Raw genomic sequence first — 19,399 nt, 5'->3', positions numbered from 1 at the left:
ACTGTTGCTATTGGCAGGACGTGACCCTCTTTGCCTGTGCAATCGCGTGGGTGAAACAAAGAGAGCTAAATGCCCTGGTAACGCTTCCTCATGCCTGTGTTAGGGTGTAGGGATTCTGCTTTGCCACGTTTTTGGATGCTCCACCAAAAACCTGAGCGCCCATGCAGCGCCTTCCCACGGCCGTATTTTTATCCCGGCGGACTTAATGGCGATGGCAGAGGTCTGGGGATGCGCGTAGCACTGCCGGATTCCTGTTGGAGCAGCCAGATCTATTTCTCCTGCCGCCTCCGGCTGCGGGGCTAATCCCGACCGAGCGGGCGGGCGTTTGGCGAGGGCATTGAAAAAAAAAAAAAAAAAAAAAAAAAAAAGAAAGAAGAGAAAGAAGAGAAAGGCGAAGGCGCGGCTCGGCAGTCGCCCCGCCGCTCCCCGCGCTGTCCGTGCTGCCGGAAGCGGCTCCCGGGCCCGCCCGTCGGCGCGGCCGGGCCGGGGAGGGGCGGAGGGCCCGGCGGGGCCGCAGGTGCCGCGGAGGATGGCGGCGGGCGACCCGGAGCAGGCGCGCTACTGCGGGCGGCTCTCCTACCTGTGCCTGAAGCTCAGCCTCATCACCTACTCCACCACGTTCTGGGTGAGCGCTCCGGGGCCGCGGGGGCGCGGCTCGGAGCGGGTCCCGCACGCCGCGGGGAGCGCGGTGCGCCCTGCGCGGGGCTCCGCGCTTGAGCGGTGGATGGATGGATGGATGGATGGTTGGATGGTTGGATGTTTCCGCGGCTGAGCTGGCGGCTGGCACACCCGTGGCCGTGGGTGTCACACCCGTGGCCGTGGGTGCAGCGCCCCGTCCTCGCCGAGGGAGTGACAAACTGGTTTTGGCGGATGGGGACTTGCAGGGGTTGGAAGTTTGGCGGGTGAAAATCGTTCATGTGCGTATCGAAATGCAGCTTTGCCCTGCAGGGGAGGTGGGCAAATAGAGCCTTTGCCCTACAGCGTCACTCCTCGGTGTGTTGAGCATGTCCCATCCTAAGCTTCGGCAGGGTGAGGCTGCCAGGCTTCAGAGTTACAGGTGTGTGGCACTTGCTGTCCTCATCCAGGTGTTTGGTTGAGCCAGAGAGTCCCAGGTGATGGGTCCAGACTATGACTGCTGAGATGTGCTACATCCACACCAGGCACCCTCCGGGCTGGAAGGAACCCTTGGGGCCCTTTGCAAGTGCACTTTGTAAGCGCCGTGATTTTAAAAGGTGCTTTTTCAGGCTCTGGGAAGATGCTGGCTTCAGGTGGCGCTGATGTCAGAGGTGCTCAGGCGCCTCTGATGTCAGGGTGTTTTCCATCTGGCTTTTTCTTTTGAAATGCTGCTTAAGTTCTAGTTTGTCTGGTCTGTTTTTGTCTGACACGGTATTTACCGGTTGGGAGCATAAGGCTTTTGCTTTGCTGCATGGGAAAAGAGGCTTAGATCTGCTAGGTTTGATAGTGAGTGTCAGATTCACCCTGTGATTAATGAACAAAGATCGAAACGCAAAGTGTTCGGGTGTAATTCAGGCTTTTTGGGATCTCGGGTGTCTTTTGTCTGTCTTAGCAGACAAACCAACCCTTGGGTTTAGACTCCTGATGTGCTCCCCATGCTCCTCCACAGCTATTCCGCAGCTGTGATTTCAGAAAGGGAAATTCAAATTTGCTGTGTTATTTTTCAGACCCTTTTTTGCAGCGTGTCCTTCGCGGAGGACCGTGCGCGTTGTGTGCTCCGTGTTTTCTGTCGGCAGCAAGGGCCCTCGCTGGTGGGATGTAAACATTCCTCTGGTGGCAGAGAAAGGGCCCTTCTGAAGCCATCCTGGGAGGACAAAGCCTCTTTCAGGCAGCCTGAGGATTTTATTTACTCTTTGTAGCTGCTCGCTCTGGATTTTCAATGCTCTGCCCTCGTTTATAAACAAGAGCTTCCATTTGTTGGCCGGGGGAGATGGTTTGCTCTGGGAGGGGGGAGGATGGGGGCTGCAAGGGGGGGAAGGAAGGACGGGGAATGACAGGGAATTGTTTTGGGAAGGCTGGTGCTGGGCAGCATCCTGCTGGCACTGGGGCCGAGCACGCGCCGCGTTGTGCGAGGCGTGTGGGCTTCGCTCGCGGAATTTCCTTTTGTTGCGGCTTAGCGAAGCAGATCTCATCGGCTGTAAATGTCAGTTCTCTTCTCATCACTGTTCTTCTTGCTGAGTTTGTTGTTTTGGGTTTTTTTTTTCTTTAATCGGCGTAAATGGAAGCAAAGCTTGGCTGTGGGAGTGCTGGCTTTCTTGAATATTGGGTGCTTTGTGATGTTCTGCTGATGCTCGGGGCTTTGACCCGCTGGATGCTGAGTTCATTCAGTTCCCTCCCTGCTGTTGCAGTTCCTCTGGTACCTTATGAGTGATAAAGTCCCAGATTTGAGTCCCCAGGATGGCTTTAAACCACCAGGAACTAAATACCAGCCTTGTCCAAAGCAGAAAGGAAATTAAAGCATTGCTGGGAGTGTCGGAGGGGATGTTTGCTACAGGCCTTGTGGTCTTCCCCTGTCGCCCAGGGCTTTTTAAAAATTAGCCGTCACTGTAACTTTTCCAGAATGAGGCTGTAATGTAATTTTCTTGCCCAGCTGAAACAAAACCCAGCATTTTAAACGGAAGGTGCTGTTGTTGAGCTTTATTTAAGAAAAAGAACTGTAAATACAGGGTTAAAGCTTCTGCTTATAAATAAATGAATGCATGCTTCTCCTTTCTCTTGGGAAAGCAGGCTTCTGTGTGTGCAAAATCCCCAGAGAAATCCCCTGGTGTTTGCTGGTGGATGTTCATTTAATGTGAGTCAGGGCAGTTAATTTTTCCTGTGCACACAGCTGGACTGCCAAGCTGGGAGCTGCTGTGAAGGACGCAGGATGTAAACAGCCCGTGTGCCCTGGGCTCCGAGGCAGGGGCTGTGTTCCCACCCCCAGGCACAGGAAGGGAGAGCACAGGCAGGAGAAGAGCCTCCCTCGGGTGGGCTGGCTGCTGGGGTAGCACATCTGCTTGCCACGAGTGAATGCTGCTGTGGGTTCGACCGCGTTAAATGTTGGAAAGATTTTTGTTAGATGCTTAAGAAAATAGAAGATAATGAAAGCATAAGTCTTGGAGGGTGTGGGAGCACAAATGGGGTGAAGATATGTGTATATAAAGATACTATATGATTTATGTATCTAAAGTTCTTAAAGTATCTTGTATTTGATTTACAGGCACCTTTTAGTCAAAAACCCCCTGAAATGTAATGCTTTTGTATTGAAATGTAATGATGAGAAAACTATGGTTAAGAAAAAGACATTTCAGTAAAAAGTTCTACTCTTGAAACAGCACTCTTCTGAAATTCTGATAATCCCTATCAAGCTTTAATACCTGTGCTTTGTGTCCAGTGTTTCATTTTTTTTTTTTTTTTTTTAAATTTTAAACAAGGGATCTACCAGGCAAGAGTTATTGTTGTTAATGACACTTCAGTATTTGCAGGATAATCTGGTTTTGGAGTTACTCTCAATTTGCTCAAATTTTAAGTTGTTTTTTAAAATAGCTTCAGTATATTTCCTTTTTATGGGGGAACCCTTCTGAGAATTTTCTCTCTTCAAATGACAAACTGATGGCATTCCCTACATATTGTCCTTTGGTGTCATTATTAATTTCCATAGAAAATCAAGAACTTCCAGTAAGTTGCTATTTATTTTAAGATATCCCATAATTAAAAAAATATTTCAGCTGTTTGGCTCATGGACTCATAACTCACATCGTGCGTCCCTCTGGCCCTTTGTCTGGGATACGCTGTGTCATATCCAAAATTAAGAAGTGAAATTAAAAATTAAGAAGTGTAATTAAGAAGCATTGGTGTGCAGAGAGCAGACTCGTGTTTCCTGTGGAAATGTCAGGTCAGGAAAGGGGAGTGTTGTTTATCAGATTGCCAAAATGATTGATTTGTGTCTGGTCTCTTCCCTGATGATGTGTCTGGCTGTTGGGGGTCGGCAGCAAAGTTCTTCCACTGCAATTTTTGTAATTTTGTGGGCTATTTTTAAAATTTTAATTAATTAATTCAGCATAATTCAAAGTGATTTGCAGCATACTGTAGTTTTAATACGAAATGATTTAGACCTATCTAATTACTTTGATTGAAATATCTTTACCTTGTTAAATGAAAAATGTCCCTTCCTATGTCACTTGTCAGCTTTATCTTGTAGTTGCTCAAGGAAGTGATATAATTTCAAACTTGTTTGTTTGTTTGTTTTTTAATTAGTTTTTAATCTGGTGCCTTTCTCCTGATGGCAGGAGGAGTGGAGGTATAGGAAATACCTGACTGTATTTACTGAGCCTAAATACAGTAGGAGTTAATATGAAGGGACAGATAGGCTGTTTGCAGATCAGCTGAGAAACTGGGTTATGTTAGAGGCACATATATATTTCTATATATTTATACACACAGAGAGAAGGACAGACAGACACACAAAGGAGGGTCATTAATGCCATGGCAGTTGCTCATATATGTTATATATGTGATCTCAGATGGATAATAAATTACATTTCAGGCAGTGATGTATATTTTGATTAGTTTAACTTCCAGAATGTTAAAGCATGATGAAATATATTTTTGAAGTGAACAAGTTTCATTTTTTTTCCAACTCAGCTCTTTTTCTTCTTTAGTCTTTGAGGGTTTTTAAATTTTTTTTTTAATCCAAACTCCTGCTTTGGGTGTTTCATTGTTTATAATGAATCCTGAAGTGAGCAGTGACAGGTTCCTGTGTACTCACAGCCTGTCATCTCTATGTTTATGGGCAGAAAAAAATAACATCCCTGCTCTCCTCTGTTTCTCTTCCAGGTGATCGGGGCCCTCGTCCTTGCAGTTGGGATTTATGCAGAAATTGAAAGACAGAAGTACAAAACTCTAGAAAGTGCCTTTCTAGCCCCTGCAATTATTTTAATACTTTTGGGCATTGTAATGTTCCTGGTATCCTTTGTGGGTGTACTGGCTTCTCTGAGAGACAATTTATGCCTTCTGCAAGCAGTAAGTGTTGGAATTTTTATTCCTAGTTTCTAAGGCTTGTTGCTTTTGCTTTCCACTGGCCTCTGAATTCACATCCAGAACTGTGGCTGCACTGAAAAATATTTTAACGAGGTTGCTTTGTTGAAAGTTTTCATTAAACCTGAGTTTAGTGGCTTGGTCCCTCCCTCAGGGAGCAGCAGCATTGGGTCTTGCCAGCGACAGGACCAGCGAGGGTCTGAGCCCAGCGCTGGGAAAAGGAGCTTCCCAGCAGCTAAGGTGCTGTGGAAAATAACCAGGAATGTGGGTTATTATCAGCCAGTGTGTATCTTGTGCAAACTCTGCTGCTCAGGTGCCAGTTGGAGCTGGCTGCTCCTTTCAGCCCAGGGGAAGCAGCTCAAGGGAGAAGCCCTGGCTCGGGCTGACGTCCGGCAGGCCGGCGTGGCCGTGTGGGAAATGCATTCGTAGAGAATTCTTAAAGTTTCACAGAAGGTTCACATGGTGTGTATTTGTATGTAAGCTTTGAGATAAGAAATGTTGACTTAGAAATGTTATAGAATAAAGACAGCTGTTGTTGAGAGAGAAATAGAAATAAGTTTCAAAAGATGACTTTGTAAATAAGACTAGGTATTTCTGAGAAATAGAACTAGGAAGGATACATTGTAGTAAGACTTATGAGGGGTAATTTTAAATTATTAAAGCATTTACAGTATAGTGTAGCAAAAGCTGACAAGCTAAAAATCACTTATAATCCAACATGGCCAGAGTCTGTCTGTCCTCCCCTGGGCAGTGCAGTGCAGAGGGAAGATGGAAAATGTGTGTCCAACGTTAGACGTGGAGCTCAGGCCTTTGAGAGAAGGGCCCTGAGGGTGAAATGAAAGGCACAAGGTTTTTCTCCCCAGTTCCTCTCAAAAGCTGAATTTTAGGGAAATTCCTGAGGTAGCAGATGGAAGGTGCACGTGTGACTAATTAAAATTAAAGTGTGCAAACTTCGTTCCCACCTGCACCGAGTCTGGGTTGGAAGGGCCCTTGCAATGAGCAGGGTCACCTTCCACTAGACCAGGATGCTCAAAACCCAACCCAGCCTGGCCTTGTCATGTCAGTTCAGTCTAACAAAATGCTAAATTTGTGGTTTGTTATGGAGGGCAAAGCCAGAAATAACCATGGATTTGGAATTTTACTGAGAGCCCCTCCTTAGGTTTCTTCCCACTGAGCGTGGTGGTGTGTCAGATGCCAGGAACATTTTCTGTTCCCATCCTGGTGGCAAACCCAGCTGGGTATTGAACAAAGCAAGTCCCTGATGCCAGCTTCCCAGGCTGATTCCAGATTTAGCAGGAGAAAAGATTCACCTGTCTGGTGAATTCCTGACACCGAGCGCACAGGAGTTAAAGCAGCTTTCAGGGGAGAGCATTGGGGATTATTTTCAGACAAGGGATCTTAAAACTTCACTCCTGATGAAATTCATTGTTACACAGCAGACCTAAATTTACCTAACACCTGTTTTTTATGCCTGAAGGGTTGGAAAAGCATTTCAAGTACTGGCATGCTGCAGCTCTCTCACAGTGCAATGGATTTTTTTGTATTTTTCACGTTTTGCACACGCTTTGATGGGCAGTCATGGATGCACACGTGGTTGTGTGTGAGTGCATTTTGAGCACATGTATGTGCACAGGCAAATGAATGTGGGAAGCAACACATTAAAAGCTACTAAGCCTGGAATTTTGCTTTGATTTAGCACTGGCAGTGTAGAAGAAGGTGGTTTGGATTATCTTAAGGTGTGCTGCTTTATCCACTAATTGAAAGCTAACAGGTAAGAACTGGTTTTGTAGGAAGCATAAAAACGTGAAGTGTGGTGTGGTTTGTAGCAGCCCATCAATATGCTTCTCTGGGATGCTGGTGTGGAAAGCACTATCTTGGCAGCAAAATTTCATCTAATGGTTTTGAGTCCCTTCAGAGCAGAAAAATAATATGCTTGCCAATTGGGCAAAACCCAGAATAATTTAAGTGAGGAAAAAAGGCTTTCTCATTACACTGACGGTTTCATAAGAACAAACCCATAATTTCATATTTTCCTTTAAAATGCCATGCTGAAAGCCAAGTCTACTGGCAATTGAATGCTAGACTTAAAGAAACTAATTGAGAGAGTAATTGGAGTTGTGTCTAATGACTCACTTGCACTTGTTTTCCTGCAGTTCATGTACATCCTTGGTATCTGCCTGCTGATCGAGCTGACAGGCGGAGTGGTGGCCCTGATCTTCAGGAACCAGGTGAGCTGCTTGCTTCAGGTTTTGATGTGATTGAGCTCTGCTGAATAACAGCTGCTCAAGCTGTCACCTGAGCACTCATTGATAGAGCTCTGGAGACAGGTCCAGGCTTTTCAGGGTTCAGCAGTGGGGTTTGCCACCGTTCTGGAGATGAATTCCAGGTTAAGGAACTTGGAGAAAATCTGGCGGCTACAAATGTGCAATGCAGGCAAAATGAGTTTCCAGCTCTTCGTGGATGACAAAATGATTTCTTCTCTTTTACCAACTGGGTCTGACTGCTAATTTGGGGCATTTCCAGATGGATTTGGAGGCTGTTGTTTTTTAATGGCCCAAATGTTTTGCCTCAGTTAAAGGACAGCTCTTCCTTGCCCACATCCATGAGCAACATAACAAATTTATGTAGGAGACTCCATCCCTGACAAGTATGCTATAACTGTATTCAACCCTTGATTTTTTTGCACAGAAAGCAGCAGACTGTTTTTTCAGTTAGAAATGCTTTAAAACATAAATGTATTCACTATGGCAAGTACTAGATGTCTATGCTTTGATTTTTAGCAGGACAGCTACACTTAGGGACAGCTTTGTTCCCTTGTTTTTCAGGGTTAGTGGAGAAGTTTGGGTTAGTATGGGGAGAGCAAGAAAGTATTTATGGAAGCTTAGTGTAGTAGCCTCTATGTATGTCCTGCTTGTTTTGCATGTCATGTGCATTTTCCCCATTTCTTTCTCTACTTCCTTTTCAAATCTGTAGAGTCTAAATGAGGTTTTCGACCAGCTAGGAGGGTTCTGTGTTATTTCTCATCACTGATGTGATAGTCCTTTTTGTTCTGGTTAGTTTGTGGGTGTTGCAGTTTGTAATACTGAGAAGATGAGTGGGTGCATTTCAGGTTTTCTGACCTGTAAGGCTTTAGCTTTGTCCATTTCAGCAGCTGTATTGAAAGGAAAGCTGTTACATTCTGGTAGTGATGAGTTTCTGGTTTTGCTGTGCAGAGATTGTGTTGGATCTTGAAAACTAAATACTCTTTCATTTTTTCTCTTTTCTCTCGCCTTCTGAACTTTAAAAACACTTTGTTGATTTAATTTCTAATATGCCATGCTGAGGAGACACCATTTTGTATCTGCCATGGCCACACTGCCATATTTCTCAAAACAACCACTGTAAAACATACAAACACACCTTTTTCCCCACTCCATGTGAAATAAAGCTCTATCTAGCAATTATGGACTCTTTAGAAAATCAAATTAATGGAAAGTTTTCATGGAAGATAAAAAATTCATGGACGGTGGTGACACAGTCAAGTCTTCTTGCTCGGGGCGTGGTGCAGAACACGGTGCCAAGATCCACCACCCAACCCCACTGCTCTGTCATCCAAAAGATGATGAGGGTCCCCAGTGGCAGGGATCCTGGGATATCCATGTCCCAGGGATAATGGGACCATCTCTGGGAGCTGCTTGGAGAGTCTCAGCAGTGAGAGGTGTCGCACTGCTGGAGCTTGCCAGCCCAAACCCAGCAGTGAGGCTGCTCCCGTAGAGGAGAACAGATGGTTGGTCCCTGCAGGGCTGTGCTAAAATTTGGTTTTAATGAGTGTTTTGGTTTTTTCTCTAAAAAAAAAAGAAGAATAAAAGCCTTTTCTTTTGTGCTCATCAGTTACAGTAGTCACTTTAACCATTGTGCAACCCATGAATCTTGCTCTCCTTTTGCTTTCTAGACAATCAAATTTTTAAATGATAACATTAGAAGAGGAATTGAGAATTACTATGATGATTTAGACTTCAAGAACATCATGGATTCTGTTCAAAAGCAGGTTTGTTGTTTGCTTTTGTTTTTTTTTTTCTCCTTGGACTAACTCAGCATTGAGTTTTTCCAGTGGTGTGACAATCAAGTTGTTACTGATGAGGGGGATGAGATCTTGTGTGTCATCTCTTATGGTGTTGCTGCTGAGGTCAGGGCTCACCCAGCATTCCAGCTGGCATTTAAAACTCTCTTACATCGCTGCAAAAAGAGAGGGCCAAAATGCAGCTTTTGCCTTGGCAGGTCAATTCAATGCTCAAGGTCAGATCCTGCAAACCTGTAGGTTTATAGTGGCCCCTCAGCTGGATTGAGATGAATTCAGCCTGAATTCCAGCCATGGCCTTGCACTCAACGCTTCTGCTGGCTGGTCCAGGAGATTGGGAAGCATCTTGTTAGCAGGAGGCATTGGATAAAGAGAAATGAGGAGGCATTTAGGCTGCCACAGCTGGGCTGTTGTGTGGCTGCTCGAGGGCATGTACAGGGCTCTTTAACAAGGTGCTTATTGTAAGGAAATACCAGTGGAAGAGCATCTACCTGTCATTAAAATTCAGAAACTGTGGTAAGCCCAGCTGGGCATTACTTAATGACATGTGGCATTGACTCACAGCCTCACAGCCTTTTTTTTTTTTTTTTTTTTAATAAGGCTGATCTGTTGAAATGTTTATTGGGTTATTGAAGAGTTCTGCCATGCAGTTCAGAGGCTGTGGAAGGAGCAGAAAGTGTTCAGCAATGTGATGTCAGGGCCCATGTGATGTCCGTGACCATGCCAAGTAATGGTTATTAAAAAAATTAACTTAGGAAGTGATACATATATACTAGGACATCGTTATGGAGATGGCAGCCTGCTTTGAAAAACAAAGTTAGCATGGAAAGTCTGTCAGAAGCAGACCATCCTGAGGAAATTTTGTCATTAGACTTCATAATGCTTTAAATTTTCCATGCACTGCCCAAAATGATGGGTACGTACAGCGAGCGTACACGTTAGTGATTAAATGAGCTCCTCCTTTTCCCTTCGTTTGAATTATAAAGTGAATATTTATATGAAGTCAGTGTAAACTTACAGTATTTGTTTGGCAGCTTTCAGTTCTTCTAAATTACTGCCACAATGTTTTGGTGAGATTAATGGATGCCTTAAAGCAACGCTTTTGTCTTTTAGATCCAGTTGGAAATGTAGTTGTAATTCTTAAAACAACTGCAGAGGTAGATTACAGGTCAAGATAGAATTAATGTAAAAACACTGCTTAATGATGTCCAGAGCTGGAAAGATAATCTTTCAACTCAGAAAAGATGGGAGGTGGAACTTAGCACTGGGTACTTTGCTCTGGCACCCTGGGTTATAGTTCAGCGGGTGACAGAGGAGTATTACCTGTATCTTTAATTCTTTTTAATTGTATTTATCATGCACATTTTCATACGTGCTGTGCTGATAAAATGACAGAATTTTTTGGTAGCTCAGGGCTTTTAAAATAGTTTTATTCTTTCTTTGTTTTCTACTTGTTCAAAGAGTTTAAGGTACAATTTGTTTTTCCCTTTTCCTTTTGGAATCAAAGAACTGTTTAGGTTGGAGAAAACCTAAAGGTGAGAGCCCAGCTTTCTGGGGGGCTTAAAAACTTCTCGTTTTCCTCCATTTCTTTGGCTTTGTTGGCTGCTTCCTTTGATGCCAGTGGGTTTTTACAACGGATGATTTTCGTTTGTGTCCTTTTTTTTTTTTTTTTTTTTCTCTACAGTTCAAGTGCTGTGGTGGGGAAGATTATAGAGATTGGTCCCAAAACGTGTATCACAACTGTGCAGCTCCAGGACCACTGGCTTGTGGGGTGCCCTACACTTGCTGCATCAGAAATAGGGTAAGTCCTGGCACCTCAGCATCACTGGTGTTCGCTCAAAAAAGTACCAGACTCTAGGAAGTCTGGAGTAAGAAGTGAAGGAAAATGGGTCCTTTCCTCCCCTAATGGATCTGTGGGTCTTGACAGCTTGAAAGGGAGAAAAGAATGGATTAGATGTGTTGGCTGTGGTCTGTTTTACTGACCCACTTCTCAGCCCCAGAAGGGATGTTGGGAGCTCCACTAATCTCATGGCTCGCCCGAAATAGAGCTGTTTAAAATTCAGTTTTTGCTGGTGTTTTCCCCAGGGTTTGCTGCTCCAGCTTTGCCAGGAAGCCTGGGACCTGGTGGTTTCTGTGGGTGGGGGGGGTCGGAGTGATGTGCTCCAGCTGCTGTGTGAATTAAAAACCACACAGAGTGACCTTGTCATCTCCAGAATAATCCAAAAATGTGGGCAGCTGACCTCAGGGTGAGGGCATGCTTGTGGGCACAGGTCTGTCCCAACCTATCCTTGAAAACTTCCTTTCTCTAAAGTGCTGGAAGGACTGGAGTCTGAACCAGTTTCTCAGTCTGTGATGAACTGGTCCTCACTGGTGCTGACAGCACTAGGAGCAGGCGTTGATTTTCATACAAATGAGTTCTAATTAATTCTGTAATTCACTGCTCTTCATTTGAGGGATGCACGTAATGCTGAATTTGATAAAGAGCTGTTCCTCAACTACTCCAGTACAGGCAGTCCCTGCCTCACTGGGGTTTGATCTCCAGTCTGAACACGAGATAGAGAGATTGGGTGTGTGTAAGATGGATATCCTGCTGCTGCCTGGTTTGGGCTGCCCTTTCAACATCTGCCTTGAGCATGGCTGTTTAATTAAAAAAAAAAAAAAAAAAAAGGCAAAATAGATGCAATGGTTGTATCAGTAATCCTCCTAGGTGTCGTTGAGAAATGTGTATCACAGGAAGGTGTTTATTACATGTGCACACACATTTTTGGTGTGTGGGAATGGGTCTGTTTAAATCTGTAATGAGCTTTGATTTATTCTCAGAAACCAAAGCTGAATGGTCATGCTTTGAGTCTTAGCTGTTTGAGAGAAAGAACCTGGAGCTGGATGGAGCAGAGCAACTCAGGATTTTGCCTTCAGGAAAGGGAAAGCACTGAAATAAAAACTTCTGCAGAGAAAGACGGGGAGTATATTCTCTGTACGCTTCACTGACAGCTGGGAGGGGAGGATTAGGCTGCCTGTATCCCATGAAGTGTTAAGCCCAGGGAAGTTAAAGAAAGGCAGGGAGAAGCCCCAGGTGGAAGTGTGGTCCGTGCAGGTGCTGCAGCAGGTGAGGGCTAGTGGCTCTGCAGCAGGAGGTGCTGGAGCTGTGCTGTGCCAGCACCAGGGCTGTGCATGGCTGCCTCAGGAGAAAACAACCAGAAGATGCATCAGTCTCGTGTGTTTGACAAATCCTTCCAAATACAGGCTGGTTTCTGTCCTGGAGAGCTACAGATATGGTTTGTGATTACTCATTGGCTTTGTAGTCATGGAAAACTCCCGCTAATGTCGGTGCCTGGATTCTGATCCTCTGTAAAAGCCTTCTGCTAGCACGAGCCAGCTCGTTCTGGGGGGGCTCTAAAGGAACTATGTTTATGTCAGATTATTTATTAAAGACTTACACTAGTGGAGCAGATAGAAATTAGTCCCAAATGCCTATAATCCTCTGTTTCCAATGCATTTATCTCCTCTATGTACATTTGCTTATGCCACGATGTCCTGTTGGCAAATTCTGTGTTTCAAGTTAAAGGACGGGACCGCCTTCCTTGTGGTCACATATTTTGGGAGTGACCACGTGTCAGTCAGTCAGGCTTCAGCCCTTTTGGGAACATGAAATCACCCACAGCCAACACAACACGCTGGTGCCTAATGTTGATATTGACTTCCAAGTGGATTTATTACCTGTGGTTGGCAGATGGGTACCCCACACAGTTTCCCAACAGCCCTGTGGAATAGTCCGAGCTTCTTCTTCTAGGAGTGTGCTGAACCTTGTTTGTCAGACAGTTGTGTGTTCAAGGTGAGAGCCCAGCTTTCTGGGGGGCTTAAAAACTTCTCGTTTTCCTCCATTTCTTTGGCTTTGTTGGCTGCTTCCTTTGATGCCAGTGGGTTTTTACATTGGATGATTTTCGTTTTCATGATTTTTGGGTCAGTATTTTCAGGTTGGCTTTTCCAGGCTTTCAAGGTAGAACGTTGGAACCCACAGAAGGCATTACATGGCTACAGAAAATATGTTAGTAATCTGTGGTGAATGCAAGCACTCAGTCTCTTTTAAGCATATGAGTTTTATATTCATGTATATAATGGTATTGTGTGAACATTGTAATGAATTTAGTGTTGTAAAAAGCATTCATAGTATTGGAAGTTATTTGAAACTGAAGATATTTCTGAGCTTAAATTTGTCATCGTCTTGGCATGAAGGCCGTGTTAACCCCTGGTTTTAGTAATAAGGTGTGTTAAGTTATTAAGGCTTTAAAAGGAAGTCCAGCTGTTCATTCTGTGGAAACAGCTGTGTCACACAGCTCTGTCACAGCTTGATTTGGTTGCTGGTGCCACCTTGCTTTTGTTGGATAGAAATTGTTCAAATTGTCAGTGACACACTGACAATACTCATTCCTCTAAAATCATGTGGAGCTCCAGCTAAATCTGACATTGGGGCTGCTGGTATAAACTGGTGTTGGACTGGGAAATAACCCTGTCATTGCTTTTATGTGAGCTGGGTGAACACAGAGTAAAAATAATATTTCTGTGATTTTAGTTTCCTGCTGCAGTTCATGTTTGTTGTTTTCTTTTCAGACAGACATTATCAACACTATGTGTGGATACAAAACCATTGACCAAGAGGTAACGTAGCCAGTGCCCACCCTGGCATGGCAGAGGGTGCTGCTTCTCTGCATTTTTTTTTTGGTCTGTTATAAAAGTGTTTTCTGTGTGCTTTAATCTGCCAGGCAGTTAAATCGGCAATTAAAATGGTTCTTTTTTACTGGAATAATTTTCATATATGAGAAAAAAAATTCGTCTTGTATGATTTTTGTGTCTTCCCTTATTTTCATTTTCCTTGATTGCTTGTTTGTTGACAACTTCCTCAAGCTAGTTGCACAATTAATGCACAAAAAGCTGCTTTCAAAATTGGAAGCCGTGACTTGAGTTGGGGAAAGCTTTTAGTACTTAAAAGCCAAAGTTTCTCACTGAGTAAAATCGGCATTGATAAAAGCCAACTTAGCTGCTTTTAAGTATTTTGTATCCCAGGAGTGGGAGTTTTATTTTTAAGCCCGTGACAGTACACCTGGAGGAGCAGTGGGACTTCCCTGGTTGCGTTGGCTGCCTTCTCCTCCCTCCAGGAGTGGGATGGGGCCTCCTCCTTCAGCCTTCCCTTTCGGGAACAGCCCCAGTGACTCCAGAGGAGAGACTGCCAGCTCAAGGCAGTAATTACAGGGTGATTAAGAAGGGAAATCGGTAATTGGATCTGCCCTGGGTTCTCCACTCCTGGCTTTGGAGTGCTGGGATGAGGCAGGGCGGGGGGCTGGTCTGGAAAAGCTCCTCTCCCCAGCTCATTTGAGGCACTTGGAGCACAATGCCAGCCTGGGTTGTTGGTTTTTGGGATTACGGGTTATCTTTAAATACAACTTCTCTTCATTCAGGTTCATTGATTTGTGGCTTAATCACCTGAACGCTGCAGCCAGGCTCTAACACGGAGCACTTCAGCTTATGCTTAACTTTACCCCATTCATCTGCTTAGGACCCTCTGCAGCCTCAAGTGCTTTTATATTATGGGCTGGGGTCACGGAGCAGCACAGCTTGCAGGACTGAATCCGAAATCCTCTTGTTCCTGTCCTTTTTAGGGTCTTTTTGCAAAGCATTTGGTCCACAATTTATGTTTTTCCACTGCTGTATTTTCAACTCGGAAGCGGAGATGAAAGCTAAAGAGAGACTTTTCTACTTTCCAAGTGGTCTTAAATGAGAGTTGGGTGCATTTCTTGTTGAAAAATAGCTGCAACAAACAGGTTTAAGACAATGAAATGACTTACTCGGGTGTAGAATAACTTTTAAAAATAGAGTAATCTGTTGAGGTGTGGAGCAGCTTAACAACAGATGGAAGAGTTACTGATGAGGTCTTTGTTAAACTCGGTGGGTTTAAGGAGGTGGGAAGGCAAACCACATCTGCCTGCCTGAGTTTTGAGTTGACACGTGTGTCTCACACCCGTGGAGCTGCCTGTTGAACCCTTACTCCGATATTTTTCAGCGCTTGAGTGTTCAGCACGTTATCTACGTCCGAGGGTGCACGAATGCTGTGCTCATTTGGTTTTTGGACAACTACAGCATCATGGCTGGCGTGCTGCTGGGCATACTGCTGCCCCAGGTAAGAGAGGGGGAACATGTGATTTGTCAGTATGTCAAATCTCATTTGACCATAACCATAGTTTTCTTCTTTAATTTAATGTAACTGATAAGCTGAGGTGGCATTCTGGCATTTGAATCAAGCATGTCGTTTGTCAGTATGTGAAATCCCATTTGACCATAATAATAGATTTCTTTTTGAATTTAATGTAACTGATAAGCTGAGGTAATTTAGTGTTCTGGTAATTTAGTAGCATTGCTGTTGCAGGATTTGGTGAGGCAATTCGCTTTTGCTTGGGGGATTTTTTTTTTTTTTTTTTTTTTTTTTTTTTTTTTTTTTTTTGAGTCCTCCCCTATCTGTGACAAGCGTGACTTCCCAAAGCTCCAGTGAGGCGAGCTGCCTGCGCTGCCTGACTGGGGCTGCCCTTGCCTTGGTTGCCCTGGCAGTTCCTGGGCGTGCTGCTGACCTTGCTGTACGTGACCCGAGTGGAGGACATCATCACGGAGCACAAGCTGAGCGAGAGCCTGTTTGGGGACGCGCGCCGCGGGGCTGCCCCCGACCTGGCCGGAGCCGGCTGCTGCATGTGTTACCCGGGCTGACCCGGGGAGCCCAGAATCCTGCAAATCCCCCAAACCCAGCTGCTCTGGGGAGTGCTGGCTGTGCCAGAGTGTGGGGGCGGTGGACCAGCCAGCAGCTGGCAGCGGGTGCGAGCCGGGACGCGGCGGAGGGGCCCCGCGCGGGTCCGTGGGTCATTAAATTCCTTCTGAGTGATTGCTGAGTGGTGACACAGCCAGAAAAAAACTGGAGAAGATTTGAACCTCGATTTCTAGGAAGTGTCTTTGCGCCTCGGGATGTCCTATTTAAGTGTTTGTCCTTTTCCAGCTTTATTTTCTTACTCCTTCCAGTTCTTCTCCTTCCAGATTTCTTACTGATCCACATGGTGAATATCAAACGTGTGTTTAATAATGAGGTTTCATGCTAATCATGATGGATTTACTGACAATAATGGATGTGATGCTGATCGCTTTCATTGCTCAGTCTTCTGTGCCTTTTAATAATGGGGCAAATGCCAATGTCAAATCAGTCAGGTAATGCTTGATCTATTTTTTAATGCAGTTTATTACTGTGTGGCTTTTGTACAAACTCACAGGATGTTTGAGTCTTTGATGTACTGTATTTTTTCCCTTTAGTAAATTAACTAGGTGATTTATGACTTTATATTTTTTTTTGAATTCTGTATGTCAAGATGTTTCTAAAATTTACTGTCTAAATAAAAACAATGAGTGGGGTTTTTTTAAAAAAAAAAAGCACATGGATTTTGTTTACAATTATTTTTATTTTCTTATGTAAGTTAAGCCTGTCCCTCAAATGCTGAATCAAAAGGTAGAAGTAGCAGGAGCTGTGATTCTGGATTGGATGCTGCCTGCCCAAGCAGTTTTTGGAGAGTTGCTGATCATCTGTGCCTCCCTGGCTTCTCTTAGTCCCCCCAGAGCTCTGGGGTTTTTGTTGGTGTTCCTTTGTCCTGAGCGTTTCTGTGCAGTCTCTCCAGCCCCAGACAGGCCTGCAGGCAAAATGCAAAACCTAATTATCGTAATATTTCAATTAAACCTAAGTCAGGATGAGAATAAAGGAGGTTTATATCCTGAATATAAATCTCTTATTTTCTGAACACTCCAGTAAGAAAAACAGGGCAGCATCTGACATTATTCTCTCCTTGCTGCTTTTTGTTGCTGTTTTTTAAAAAAAAATTTCTCGTCCTGGACATTTTTTTTCTGCTTTCTTCAAAACTCAGTGTTTGCTGCTTAACTCTCTGCCTTCACCGAGAGTTTCTGAGCAAACTTCATGTGTTTCCAGGAGCCAAAAAAGGACTCACCCGGTTCTTTGGTGTTGCTGATGGTTTCTAGGGACAGAGATCCCAGTCCCAGCAGGGGCACTGGGAGGTCCACAGCACGCTCTAGCGTTGGGCCCTGCACACGGCTACTACTTAAATATTTAATTGCTCCTCTGCACCCAAATTCACCTGGTCTCTTGTCTTGAATAATGTGTTCTGGTAAGTTAAGAAGCAAGGTGTGTTTTAAGGGTGGGCTTGTGTACAAGGAGAAGGAGGAGGAGCAGCTTGGGAGGACGGAGCTGACTGCTGGGGGAGGATGGGAAAATTGAAGCTGGAGTTGGTTTGTAGCAGGGACTGGGCTGGGAAGGTGGGAATGACAAAGGCAGTTCTCCTTTGGTGACAAAAGTAAGGGGTTTTTTTTTTTCCTAATAAATGTAAATATGGGGGTGGTGTGAAATATGAGATAGCCCAGAAACCAGGAGGCGGCAGAAGTGTGGTTAAACTTTAGGTGGTTTAAATGAAATGGGGAGAGTATTTTGGGATACAAGAGAACAATTATCCCTTACAAAGAAAATTTGTGAGCTGTTCTGAATTTTCAGCCATCCCCAGTGCCATTCACAGTGTTTGGGTGGAAGAGATGTCAACCTGACAATCACAAAGTAAACCCTGTGTGATTTTGTTTAATAAATGATTGATTCAGAAACTATTGACCCTTCCATTCCCTAGGATCTGAGGAAATTAACTCTTGGCTTCACAGACCCTGGTGACTGCAGGGAGGGATGATGCCTATTGGGAGGTGGCTGGAGGCGAGAGATGCAGCAATTCTCTGCTCAGCTGCCTTCTCCAGAAAGTTGATGAGAAAATTGTCTTCAGATGGGTGAAGAATGCTGATCTAATTTAATCCCTGTCCCCCTGGCAGGAGCAGCCACAGCTGGGCTGCTCCTCACAGATGCATCCTTAACCTGATTTAAGAAAATGCTCCTTGGCTGCTCCTTAAAGCCTGAGACGACTCCACAAAATCCCAGAACTATGGATTATTCTGTGTGTGTAATTGTAAAGCGCTCTGACAGCTGTGAGCTGTTCATGCTCCATGCATTCCTGCTTTCCATCACCATTTTTCCAGAAAAAGAGATTTACCTCTCTATTTCGTGAGGCCACAGAGGCACAGCACCTCGGTGAGCTGGGTGCCCGGCTAGAGTACCGTGCACAGGATGTAAAAACAATAAAAAATTAAAAATCTCTAATTAGCACGGATCCGGAGGAGGAATGCCGAGCAGGTCTCCCTCTGGTGGCACGGATACCGCAGGGCACTAATGAAATCCCTGCTCGCTGGGAATTCAGTCTCTGCATCCACACGGCACCAGGGTTTCTTCAGCGGCCCTTTCCCCTGCTCTGCTTCCAGAAGCTCCTTTGTGCAGGCACAGCTTCCAAGGAAATCCCTCGGCAGCGCCGAGCCTCTGCAGATTATCATCTGTTGGTGATGACACTCAGGATACAGCTGCTGGTTGCAACCTCACCTTCATTCCTCAGAGGTGGGATGAGCTAATTTCCCCCGATGGGGAAAAATATCAGTGTTTAAGATGTAAAAACTATTTAGCTAGAAGTTGTTTTGTAGATTTGTGTTCCTAAAGTTCTTTTCTTCACTAGGACTTCCCAGCATTCACGACTTTTCTGCACCAGCTGATTATTCGAAGGTTCTTGTGTGGGTTCAGGAATTGAAACTAATGTGGTGGCTGTTGAACTGCAGAGGGCAGGTGCTCCCACTTGCAGGGATCCTGTGAGCTGTTCTGGGCCAGGGAGAGCACCTCCACCTCTGGGTTTGCATCCCCATTTAATGTCTGTGCCCGCTGGGGAGCGGGGAGAGAGGGCAGCACCTTCAACTGTGCTGGGAGAGCAGTGCAGCTGTTTGTCTTGTCAACACTGCATTCAGTGCTGCTTAAAACTGACACAGCTCCACCTGGTTGTGCACTCGGGATGGAAGAACTGCTTGGGTTTGGATTCAGCTCCTGGCCTGAGGTCTCTCTGCAGCTCTAAGGGATAAAGCTTTGCCCCGCAGCAGCGCTCAGAGCCCTCGGCAAAGGCAGCTGTTAAATGCCCTCGGGAAAGTGGGGGTCCCGGGCGATTCCAGCCTGCTCCTTTGCAGGAGGTGCTTTTTTTAATTTTTTTTTTTTTTTCCTGTGGAAAGTTTTGTCCTTAATGAAGAGCTGAAAGCTGCCGTGCTGGAAGGGAGAAAAAGGGAGCTGACCTGCCAGGGATGTGCACACCACGACAAAGCCACCTCGTCCTCCTGGGCATTGGGGACTGCTTTTCTGATCCCAACCCCATCACG

General features: G+C 45.1%; 1 protein-coding gene across 1 annotated transcript; it reads left to right on the top strand.

Annotated features, from left to right (window-relative positions):
* The first annotated feature begins 449 nt into the window (after positions 1-449).
* On the top strand, positions 450-16,768 carry TSPAN15 (tetraspanin 15). Its single transcript, XM_053949066.1, has 8 exons — positions 450-625; positions 4,831-5,016; positions 7,185-7,259; positions 8,963-9,058; positions 10,773-10,889; positions 13,697-13,744; positions 15,144-15,260; positions 15,686-16,768. Exons 1-8 carry the CDS (start codon positions 530-532, stop codon positions 15,836-15,838), a joined length of 888 nt encoding a protein of 295 aa, XP_053805041.1. The 5' UTR covers positions 450-529; the 3' UTR covers positions 15,839-16,768.
* The last annotated feature ends 2,631 nt before the right edge of the window (positions 16,769-19,399 follow it).

This window comes from Vidua chalybeata, chromosome 8 (assembly GCF_026979565.1).
Source record: "Vidua chalybeata isolate OUT-0048 chromosome 8, bVidCha1 merged haplotype, whole genome shotgun sequence".
Taxonomy (NCBI): domain Eukaryota; kingdom Metazoa; phylum Chordata; class Aves; order Passeriformes; family Viduidae; genus Vidua; species Vidua chalybeata.
The sequence above is the reverse complement of the archived record's forward strand: the minus strand, read 5'-3'. Positions and strand labels throughout refer to the sequence as shown.